We start from the raw sequence: 12730 nt of genomic DNA, 5'->3' as shown, positions 1-12730 counted from the left end.
CTGCCTCTCTTTCTCTCTGTCTCTCTCACCTCTCCTGACTTTCTCTTGCTTTTCTGATTCATTTTTTTAAAAGAACAAACCTGATCATGGATGTTATTAACTCTTTACCCTTTGAGACTGTGTGACAACAGGAAAACAAGAGTATTTTAGAATAATATTTAAAGAATTCATATAAATAACTAAGATAAATACTTAAAAGATACTAAAATGTTAATAAAAGAGATAACCAGGTTGTAAGATTTGGATTTTTTCTTTTTTTATATTATTTTCAGGTTTTCTAAAACTGATATATATTTTATAATCTAAAATTAATAGTAAAACACCTGGAGATGGTAATAGTAGCTCCATTAATCACTATCTGTATAAATGGGACAAGTAATTTATCCTCTTTGAGTCTACTATTTCATATCTGTAAACGGGGGCTAATGTATACTTATGCCATAGGTCTTCCTTGAGGATCGGACTGGACATTACCACACTGTGAATATTCTGTAAATATACCCCATTGTCAGAGAGAGTGGTGGATCATGGAGGAGTCAGGAGTGCAGGCTTGAAGGTGAACAAGCCCAACAGGAATAATGAAATTTGAGATGAAAACCCTGTTCCTAATGTACTCAATCTGCCTCAATCACCTACTTAAGGAAGGGTTTCTACTAGAGGCTAGAGATACAGAAGTGAACAAGGTGTTATCCTGGTGCTTATGAAACCTACATTATAGATTTCCCATTATGGGCAAAGCAAAGCTATTACCACTCCCCTTTGCTTAGTGCTTCCAGAGATCTTCTAGCTGTAATGAGGTAGGAGGGACTAAAGTACTAATCTGTGGCAGTGTTTCTCTAGAAGAGGAACCTAGAAACTTATGCTATTTAAGAAGTATCCTAGGTGACTGCTTAAAACAGGTAAGTACAGAAAACACGCAACTGTGGTAAACTGATAGAAAGGGAAAAGCTGCAGAGACAGATAAAAAAGATGAAGAAATCTTAAAACTATGCAGAATATAGATAAAATATGTTCTTACTACTTAATCCTCCATCAAGTAAGGTTTTACTTAATCACCACCATGGTTGGAAATATAGAGAAGATGGAAACTGGGAAGAAAGACTTATCCTGCATCTATGTAACATAGCAAGGAGTAGGTGCTATTTATCTTAATATTCCACTTATTTTCAGAAAAGCCAGCATAGCACAGTGTGAGGTATTCAGATACTGTTTGAATAAATGAGCAATACGGAGCTTCTATTTTTGGCATTTGTCCATGTTTACTCACTGCTATAGAAAATGTATTTACAGTGCTCTTGGTTTTCATGTCCATACTCTGCAAGACAAGTCATTAGCCCCAGATTAGAAATAAGGAAACTGAGGCTCAGAAGACATTCACCATAATAAATCACATAATAAATAAAATAAAAAACACAATTTGATTGCACATCTGTAATCAAAAGAAAACTTGTTACATGACCACACCTATGCTATTTCTACCATTCACACCATGAATGTATCTGGTTTACAACATTAGATTTTGTACGTTGGAGCAGAGTTTTGGATGTGAAATGCCATATCTGAAATGGGAATCTAAATAGTAGTAACTGAAATATTTCACAATGTTATCAGTAGAAGACACTTGCTTTACTATTGATAAGTAATAGTAACTGTACCCCCAACACACAATGCTATGTGAGCCACTTGTAACTGGGAGACTCAACTTCATTCATCTGATCTCCTTTCTGGAAAACTGAAAACCAGTAAATGTATTGACGCATGTTTGTGTAGTATTTGGACGCCCAACATTCAGAAAGCTCTGAGGCTTGCTTCTTTAGTTATGGTAATTACAACCAATGAGGTTACCAGCAAATTTTTTTACCACTCTCTTCTAGGTGAGATTCTACTTTTAAAGGTATTTTGGTGTGTATATCTAATATATTAGGTGTCAATTTTGAGTTAAATTTTGAAATCTAGAGATTCTTTCTGCTACCCCTGCTTATGGTCACCATGGGGCCCCAAGAAGATCCTCAGAAATGCCTCAAAATAAAAGCCTATATTGTTTAGTTTTGGGGCACTAATATTCATCCTTATGTCTCTCCAGCTAATTGCTAAAATGTATTTAACTGTGGTTTTTTGTCAGTCTTCCATGCAACTTAGGGTTACAAATTACATTTTGCAATTTCTTTCCTTCTTTACTATTTTATAGTGAAGACAAAAAGATAACTATTTTCCTCTCCCTTTAATACTAGTAAATATCAGATGGGAGGGAGGGAGTCATTCTTATGAAAAATGGCCATTTACTTTTTTTTTCAGCTTATTTCTTTCTTTCTTTCTTTTTTCTATAGAAGAGTGTTTTTTTGTTTGCATCCTTGGGAACTGTGCTCCTGCCTTTTGTACTCAGCTTACCCTTCCTTCAGAAGTGCCTTTGATCATGTACAGGAGGCGGGCCTCTCTCCTCTTTCTCTGGGATAAGAAGTTGGTCACAATGAACGCGACCTGCCTGGAGTGCAACAGGCCCTGATGGATGCCAGCCCACAGTGGGAGGCCATGTCCTAACTGTGTGGAGTCAGGAGGGCATTCTGTACTAAGTTTAATGGAATCTGGTGAGTCTGGGGCTTACCCTGGAACAGTGAGGGCACCTAAAGAAAAGAGTTTCCCTTAAAAAGACATGGGAATGCCTAGAAGCTTAGATTTTTCACCTCACACATATGATCCCCTCTTCCCCAACAAAATAACCCAGAGCAACCAAATGTTTCTCCGTCATTTTCCCTCTGAAACTTAACTTTCTTATATGTACCTAATAGCATAGATTCTGAGCAAGCCTCCTTATAATATGTGTATATACTTAAATTTGTGAAAGTTTTTTTAGAGTTTGAGTTACTAAGAAAATTAAATGGATAAATACGTAGCTAGGTCAATAAATACATAACAATGAGTTTGCAACTCTCCCTACATGTCAATATTATATGGTGTCAAAGAATGCTATACATGCCTTAAACATTTCTATCCCCACCAATATCACTTATATTGTGCTCCAGCGACTTCCACCAGATACACTGCAAGTGTCAGACACTGTGACCTGTGGAGTAAAGGAGCTCTCCATCCCTTGGCATTGGAAGAGGAAGTCTGAGCCTACCCAAATTGAGGTGTAGGGCGAGCCTCCCCTTCTGGAGTTCCAAGGTGATGTGGTCTCCACGCTGGCCTTCTCCATGGAACAGGACCCCATCTCCTTGCATGCTCTTGAACTTCAGGGAGATCACATCTTTGAGAGTACTCATCAACTTCTGATTGAACCTGTACAGAAGTGAGCTTCGGCCATCAAAGTCAGCAACGTCTGATTCTGGGAACAAAGAAGGAGCAGAAAAGAAAAATTAGTGCATATTCTCATGACTGCTATTACTGTTTCCCATCTTATTTCATGTCCAGTTCACAGAAATGTTCTTGAGATCTGCCAGGTCTAGTCTCAACAGGAAACATGTAGACTAGAACCACCCTAATTAGACTCAAGGGAATTATTCATTTACAAGCAATCACCACACACTGAGTCAAAGTGAACTGATCATTAGTTTAGAAGTAAAAACTCTCATTAATGATATGTCAGCTTTTGCTGGAGGGGACAGGGTGAAAATACCGCAAGTATCTATGTCTGGCTTACTATGTCAGATGGCATAGAATAATCTCTCTTGATTTGTCTTCCTGACAGTCAGAACCACTTGATCTCCTTATCTCAGACACAACATTAAAGATGAAAAATAGATATAATTATGATGCCAACTCCACATAGTACTGTCTCCCTAGAAGTCTGTGTTGAGAAGGATTCTGAGGCTTCTACTGGGTTCAGTGGAAAAAAAATACTCAGCGAAAGAAGACTTGTTATTTGAACAAAGAGGGCAAATGTATCACTGCCTTATCTGTGCTGGTGATATTTATCATTTTAGTGTTTTTATACAAAACATTCAATTCCTTATTGTCAAAGCAAAACAAGGTGAAGATCAAGTAACCATGATTTAGATAAACTTATGTAACGGGCATGTGTAAACATATCTGACAAATTATGCCAAAAATCTAATAGAGATTCTATTTGGAATGTGTTGTTCTAGGTTATTTTTGCAGTTTTTTTTCTATGTTTTTAATTACAAAAACTTTTATAATGAGCTTTTATTGTAGAAAAACATGTAAGACTGTTTAATTATAAATTGAAACTGATTCATTATATACCATGTTCTGTGGGTGGGATTGTGGTGATTATGTGGAGGGGGTGGGATTTTCTATTTAAAATTGAGTACCCAAGAAAACTCAACTTTTCTATTATTCAGCATGTAATTAAAATCCTCAGCCTGAGCATACACAATGATAATTTTTTTTTCCAAGGATCTAGAAACACTCTTTGTGAATCTGAGGTTCTGAAATGAAAAGGAAAATGAAATAATACTTTTCTGTAATTAGTTTTAAAACCCAATTTCACAATTTATTTATACGGAATAAAGTGTCCTAGCCAAAATGTTGCTGATGGAAACCTGGACTTTGAAAAGAAACTGTCCATATACAAAGAGACTTTCACAAATGTCCACCTTTCTCAGCACCTCCCCTCCCTACCTCATCAATGCACTTATGACTGTTATCTCAACTAGGATTCCACCCAGACCAAAGTGGGGCCACAGACCAACAGCTGCCACCACTCATGGAATAGTGAGGACTGTGGTATAGATAAGATAGTGGATTCTAAACTGTGATGGCCATAGTTTGTTAGTTGGGTCACCTTGGTCTAAGGTGATTGTATTATTTATAGGATGAAGATAATTATATCCATTAGAGAAAAGTGCTTTGAGAAGTACATGTGCTAAGACTTATAGAGTTATGACACATCAATGTGAACTCACTGTGCATGGCACATTATTTGTGTTAAATCAATAATAGATAGGAGAGGTATTAGTAGTAGCTGAAATAACAGGAATCTTTTAGTTCCTATCAAGGCCACTCTATTGGTTGGCACTCTACCTTCTTACCCCAATTGATGCTTTTTCAATTTTGATTCAGATGTTTACTGCCCACGGATGCCAAAGTAGCCCCAAGCTTCTTGTTCTGTTATGTTTTGGCTTCTCACATTCTAGCTGAAATTAGTGTGTGCAGAGTGCGTACATCACAACGTACACAATATTAATATTCTCTTCTGATTGCTTCTACTCTGCCACTGTACCAGATTGTGGAGTAGAAATTGTGTCCTAGGTAGCCCCTGTAGTGCCCAGCAGTGAGTAGAAGGACCACATAGTGTCCCACAGAGGTTCTAATGGCAAATGCAGACATTAATACTCACAGTAATGCTCACTGAACTGACTCAGTTCAAAGGGGGTAGATTCAGACAGGGTTTCTTAGAGAAAGTGAGTGGTATATTGGCCTTTAACAATATGTAGGAGTTACCCCAGGGAAAAGAGGGACCCAGTGTCTCCAGGAGGGAGAACAGAGGCGTGAGAATGTTTGGTGCATCTCAGTACTGCAGGAGGCCAGCATGATGGAGAAGGGACAGAAAGATCTCTAGTTCCCAGTGAGGCATTTCTTGCAAGGTGAGACATACCCACGTGGTGTCTTTGAAGCAGTAACTCAATTCCATCATTATTCATGGATGCATTTGTCCCGCCCCCATAGACAGATATTGCATCTGAACTTTGGGTTTCCCTAGAACTGGGTACACCCCTCTGTTTTTGCTATCACATGCCATGTGATAATCACCATCCACAAATTATATACATCCTGTCCACTCACTCATACCACCACTATACTCTTCATCTCCCAGCCAGCACCAGCACTGAGCACAGAGCCTGAACATGGCAGGTGGGGCCCCTTGTGTGGTGAACTAAAACCACATGGAGGAAATTTGCCTTTGGTTCCCCGGTAAAGACATTAAACTAAGGAGAGGAGTCCTCTATAGAGCAGCTCTACTACTCACCAGGTGTCTGACTGGGGTTAAGTTTATGTCAAAACTAAGGGCCTCACTTTCCATCCTTGTAAAATGGTGCATAACAATGTATTCAATTACACTTACAACTGATTGTAAGGATGCAGTGAGAGAATTTGGATTAATATTTATATAAATAAATATTACATATAATATTTATTTATTAAATTTTATTTATTAAAATTTATTTATATTTATATAAAGAAATTACATATAATATTTATATAAAGAAATTATATATAATATTTTTATAAAGAAATTATATATAATATTTATATAAAGAAATTATATATAATATTTATATAAAGAAATATATAATATTTATATAAAGAAATTATATATAATATTTATATAAAGAAATTATATATAATATTTATATAAAGAAATATATAATATTTATATAAAGAAATTATATATAATATTTATATAAAGAAATTATATATATATATATATCTTTGACACTTTTTTGTCCAAGCAATGGTTATGGAGAAATCTATGTAAATATAAATATTCATTATGTTGCTGCTATTTCTCCCATTCCTCTTCATTTTATAATGTCATACTCCAGTGTACTTGGCTGCCAGGACCCCTCATGCAGGCCTGAGTTCTTGGGTCAAGTACTGAATTCCAAATGTTTTCTTTTCTCCAGTCCACTCACTCACTCACCTCCCTCTCCATTCATTATCGTTACTATGATCTGCATTCCATTCCCTCCAATGTCTGGCTAGTCTAGTGACTTAACTGAGGATACAAATGTTGATGGCAAAGGGACATAGGTTATCTCTTAAGAAAACACATCTCCACGTTGTCATGAGACCTAGAGAAAACTAAGCCAATCAGTAGAACGAGTCTAACAGAGCTGGGTTTCAGTTCTGGTTTTGCTCCTTACTACCTGGGGGCAGGCGTTGGTTGAAGCAACTTTCTTGATTTCTTTGAGCTCCAGTTCTCCTATCTGTATGATGGGGCTTATAGGAACCTACCTTCAAAGTCATTGTGAAAATTGCACAATCTCAGACCTGAAAATACAAGGCATTCAACAACATTTTATCCCCACATTTCCTTATTTATAGAAAGAAAGTACTCAGTAGTGAAGATTCTGTCTGGGTTTGGGATTCGGTAGCCTTCACATCACACTGAGTAGGCGTGCACTCATGCCCTCATCATCATTGCCTGCTTTCCGTTTTCTGTTAATAGTTTCAGAACTGCCTCCCAGATTTCACTTTTGCCACCTTCACCTGACACAGTTTTTAACGTTAAAAAGCATAAGAAACATCACACCTCGGCATTGCTAAAGTATTTCATTGAATTTCCTTTGCCCTGATAATTAATTTCAGTCTCCAGCACCGCACATGATCCTGCTCTGTTCACCTCTCCCACCTCATCCTCTGTTCCTTTCTTCAACCCTCGCACTGCTCCAGGCATGCTGTGATTTTAGTGTATGTGCATATGCATGTATGTGTGGGGCTAGGATAATGTGTGTGGAGCCCACATCATAAGCCCTGCAATTCTCTAGATGTTTTTTTTGCACAGGAACTCATTTAATCACATCAATTAACCTTTGAGGAAAATACTATTATTATTCCCCCTTTACAAATAAGAAAAACACGGCACAAAGAGACAAAGAGGTATATAGTGAGCAAGTGCCAGGGCCAGGATTCAAACCTACCCTGTCTGACCCACCCATGCTGAGTCCACTGAGCTCTTTCCCATACGCTGCCCACTCGGACCACGATGCTCAGCTCATCTGTCGGTTCCCACCTGGCCCTTTTTCTAATGGGTCCTCCATCCCTGTTAGTCTCCCTCTAAGCACCTTGCCATTCCCTTCATAATGCACCTCGCAATTAGATTAGATGCTCATCTGTTTTCTCAGTGGTTTATAGTCCAGTTGTCCAACACATCAATGCATCTCATGAGGACAAGGGCCAGATGTACGCTGTTTGCCACATTAATTCAGAGCCTCGCAATGGACTCGGGAGGGTATGCCATCCAGAACCACTTGTGAAATGAGCTGTGATCCATTGAGGTGCGTATGCCCAAGTGTGATGTTGCCCAACTCTCCCCTGAGTTCCTGCACATCATCTATTTCACCATTCAGAGCCAGCTTTCTATGCACACTGGGAGAGTTAGTTTCTTCTGCAGGCCATGCTCAGCCACTGGAGCTGTGATCCCTGTGTGACTCACACATGCTTATTGGTGCAGAGAGGATGCATGACCTTTAGTAAGCACAGAACTAGCCTGGTGGGGGTGCGGGAGCTTTCCTCCGACCACCACCAGTACCTGATAAGAGCTACACTTTGCTGTTCTCAGAGATTTCAGCCAAACACTCTGCGCTTCTGCAATATTAATTACATTGCACACAACAGGCTCCAGCCATTTCGCAGAGAGAGAAACGGATTTTCAAAACTTTCAAAGAAGGATTAAAGGTTTCCCCAACTGAATACTTCATACTCCTTCCCAGACACTAGTATTGAGTATTTTATAATGTACTATTTTATTTAATATAGTTAATGCTTTTTATACTGTTGCTTGATTTTTTTTCAACTCCTTCTTTAGGATTTAGCATGTACATTAACTTAGAATCAGCTTCCAAAGCTAACTGTGACAACTCCTAACATAGCTTTTCTTTTAAAAATTCTGACATTCCTATGCATGATAGCACATGAAAAAAAACAGGATGAGTTTCAAGAAGAATACTCAGCACTCCCAACTTCACTTGGAAAAGCAGATTTAAAATGATAATAATAAAGACCCACATGGTTATATGTTGCTGTTAATAAAAGATAAACTATTATATGCTGCTTTTTCCTCATGAGGTAGTATCATAACCACCTTTTCTGGATATCTCTTTGGAACTTAATTTGCTGCATGGGGTCTGGTTACAGAAATCAAAATCTTTATTTGTGTTGTATAAGCATCTTGGCAGATTCTCTTTTAAAAGGAAAAAAAGAAAGTGTGTAGAAAGGAGTAAAAAGGGTAGACATGGGCTCTTTATGGCAGATGGGAAATGTGTGATCACTTCAGATTTAGTTTTAAAGGTACCAAAAACATAAAACTGAATAGTCTCCCATATTCTCTATCACAACTTCTCTAACAGACTTGTGGAGGTTTCTTTCTCTGAATCCATTCGCCAGGGGGAAAAGGAACTAATTAGCACACATTACCTAATGTAATGTTCTTAGTAGCCCTGAAAGGTCCATATTTTTCCCCATTTGTAATGTGGGAAAACCAAAGCTCAAAAAAAATGCTGATTGCTGATTTAAAGAAGGGAAGGATGATGTTAAATAAGAAGTTTTCTTTTCCTTAAATGTTGCTCTGAATTTCCCTGGGGTCCCTGCTCTTCTGCACTTGCTCCTTCACTTGCTCCCTTTCTGGGAGAGCAGGAAAACCATGTACACACCTGGGAGGCTTCGTTATGGTAGAGGTACAATGCCCTCTCTATCCCCACCATCTTCCCGAAGCTCAAACCCTCTATCCTTTCTTATTTTTGTGGTTTTCCTTCACTCATGCATTCTTGCATTCAAGCTCTACAGAGGTCCCTGCTCTCAAGGAGTAAGCTGGAGAGAGCAAGCACACAATTCTACATCCACTGGAAGGAGGTGAGCACTGTGGGCTGAGGGAGCCCTGAACCCTCTCCAGGGAGGGGCAGAGGGTTAGGAGGGTGTCCAGGCAGGGTCAATGTTTCTCCAGAGTCCTGAGACATAAGAGGCAGTCAGGCTGGTGAGGTGGGGGTGTGGTGGGAATAGGAGAATAGAAGGAGGGAGTGGAAGTGGGAAGGGCAGTCCCACCAGAAGGAAGGAGCTGCAAGCTCAAGGCAAGGAGGAGAGAGACAAAGTGCAGGGTCCCATCTAGAATCTATCAGGAGTCAGACTTGCTGAAGGGAACCATACCCTGTGTACCAGCAGCATTGAGGTCACCAAGGAGCTTGTTAGAAGTACAGAATATAAGACCTCACTGCAGACCTAAGGAATAAAAAACTGGGTGTGGGACCCAGTAAGTAGTGTGTTAAGGAGCCTTCTCAGTAGCTGTTCTTCTTGATGAGGTTTGAGGAGCTCTGTGCTCAAGTGTAGGGTGCCAAGGGCAGTGGGGATTCAACAGATCGGAACTAGAGTAGGAAGTCTCATGATGGAGAGTCAAATTAAAAATAAAGTAATATGGGTTTGGCCGTGCGCGGTGGCTCACGCCTGTAATCCTAACACTTTGGGAGGCTGAGGCAGGCAGATCACCTGAGGTCAGGAGTTCGAAACCAGCCTGACGAGCATTGTGAAACCCCGTCTCCACTAAAAATACAAAAATTAGCCAGGCATGGTTGTGGGCACCTGTAATCCCAGCTACTCGGGAGGCTGAGGCAGGAGAATTGCTTGAACCCGGGAGGCAGAGGTTGGAGTGAGCCAAGATTGTGTCACTGCACTCCAGCCTGGGTGACAGAGGGAAACTCTGTCTCAAAAAAAATAAATAAATAATAATAAAAACAACAAAATAAAATAATATGGGTTTCAATGTGACCCTGATATCAATGGAGAAATAACTACTAAATCATTTAAAGTAGGGAAAATGTATGATTGGTTTGGGTTTTTAGAAAGAGCTCTTTGTGTTTTAGAAAATGCATCAGATTACTTGCATGGTCAGCCTGCATTCTAATCCTGGCTACCTACCCCCGTTACCCAATTTTATTGTGCCTTGCCAAGGTAGTAAAACCCTAATGTGGTCCTTGTGGAATGTTTTCCTTCATATTAATACCTGTTATCTGTTCCTCAGAGTTCTCTATTTTATCTACCATGCCAGTGACCCAGAACACAGCTGTTAGATATTTACTTCCTGGAGTGAACAATTTCTTCCCCTTTTTTCAAAATCGATTTTTAAGATCCCATTATTACAAACTTAATTCAGTTCAATTCGTGGTTTGTTAAGATGATGATACATTGGCAGCCTTCTCTAGAATATGAAGGAGAGGCCAATCATGCCCCAGAGTCCTTAGAATGAAAGCAGGCTCTACAGTGCACAACCTCTCCTTTTGGGTCAAGACAGAGCCAGCATGCGCTCCCCCGTCCTGGAGTACTGAGAATGCCAGCACTGGCCGACTTCCCACTGGGCCCATAATTGCTGACCTGGCTGCCACAGCTTGTTTTCTGAGAAAGACAGAGTTCCGGAGGCATATGCTGGCATATTTGATGGATGTTGGTAGCTTGTCAACAAACCAGCTAAAAAAAGGGCTTCACTGAATAGAAGATTGCAAGCTTGAATCCCCAAGTGGGCCAGCTGAGCTCCTGAGTGGGCCAGGGACAAGGAGTCAGCTTCCTCATGGGCCAGAAAGCCAAAGCTCAACATTGACAGCAGAAGCTATCGATTCACCCTGAGACAATCAGTCCCAATTGGACTCTTCAGTTGTTCACAGTAAACATGATTTTCAATACAATTACATTTTGAAGCTTATGTCATGATACATTATATAAGAAAAATGATTATTATTCAGACCATACTCTTGCACTGAAGACTCAAGGGCTTTGGCTAGCAATCCACAAACCACCAAGGTTTCCACAGCAGCTCAAATTTGCACAGATTCCTCCACCAATTCTGTGACTGCCAGGCCTTATCAGTAACTCTGATCACCTCAGATGAACTATGAAAATGATGAAAGTTTCCAAAGCTAACTGTGACAACTCCTAACATAGCTTTTCTTTCAAAATTTCTGACATTCCTATGCATGATAGCACATGAAAAAACAGGATGCATTTCAAGAAGAAAACATGAAAACAATCATAGTACAAAAAAAAATCAAAACTCTGAATTCCAGTCGTAACCTCAGCAGAAATACATTCTAGCTCTAACAGTGAGACTCGCCTTCTCATAATGCTTAGGTTTTTTTTGTTTTGTTTTGTTTTTAGATATTTCAGATGCATAGATGTCTTTCGGGGTGCACTTAAAATTTGTAGTTCAACTGGACTGTTGAATAATGACAAAGATTACACAAAAATAATGTACTCATTTTAGGGAACTCCCATAGTAGATACCATTTTATTCATTACTCCTAAATTCATTGGCAGGTATTAAGCATATTCTGTACTCCTGGTCACTGTACTGAGGTCTGAGATACAAAGATAACAAAGACATGAGCCATGCCACCCAGGAACTCAAACACCCTAACAGTGACATAGCAAATGCATCACTATGCCACTGTAAGATGCGGTACAGGGAAGCATTATGGTGATGCCTACAACTTATTACCCTAATAAGGACTTGTGGGATTGAAAAGGGGAGCTATAAATAATGAAATGGAATAGAACTCTAAGGAGCAAGCTGGGACATATGGTCATCTAAGTAAGAGGTGCATGGTTGGCAGTGAGAAGATAGTGATCACTCCACTAAGGTATAGACAGGTTAGCAAAAGGTTTCACTATGGGGATGAGGTTTCAGAAATCTTAGTCACAAACTCACAGAAGGAAAGGAATGATCAACCCATGTAGTGGCAGCAGCATCCTGCAATGACAAGCTGCTTCCTGACTTCTACCGTCATCAGTAGTCTTAAGCCACAGTGTTGACACAATTGCCCACTAAAAGGATGTTCATACAATGAGAGTCATTTAAATAGCAATGTCAAAATTAGAGATGATAGTTATTATTTTTCTCCCTTACAGTAGTTGACCTGTTTTTTTAATAAAAAGATTTAGTATGGTTTTATGTTTAAGGGAAGGTGAACAGTCTTTGTTAAGGATTCCACCTGGGAACAGACTAAGCCACTTAGTGCTAGGAGGCAGAGGGGAGTCACGGTCAGTCACTCCAGTGACCACTTCAACAGGG

At 39.5% G+C, this 12730-nt stretch overlaps 1 protein-coding gene across 1 annotated transcript in view; it reads right to left on the bottom strand.

The window, feature by feature from the left end:
* CNTNAP5 (contactin associated protein family member 5) overlaps positions 1–12730 on the bottom strand; it is an 870373-nt gene that overhangs the window by 476974 nt on the left and 380669 nt on the right. The window contains exon 5 of the mRNA XM_031008908.2: positions 3119–3322. Coding sequence (XP_030864768.2) covers positions 3119–3322 — 204 coding nt within the window. The remainder of the gene's footprint in view (positions 1–3118; positions 3323–12730) is intronic.

The sequence above is a fragment of the Gorilla gorilla genome, chromosome 11, assembly GCF_029281585.2.
Source record: "Gorilla gorilla gorilla isolate KB3781 chromosome 11, NHGRI_mGorGor1-v2.1_pri, whole genome shotgun sequence".
Taxonomy (NCBI): domain Eukaryota; kingdom Metazoa; phylum Chordata; class Mammalia; order Primates; family Hominidae; genus Gorilla; species Gorilla gorilla.
This window is presented reverse-complemented; position numbering and strand designations above follow the sequence as displayed.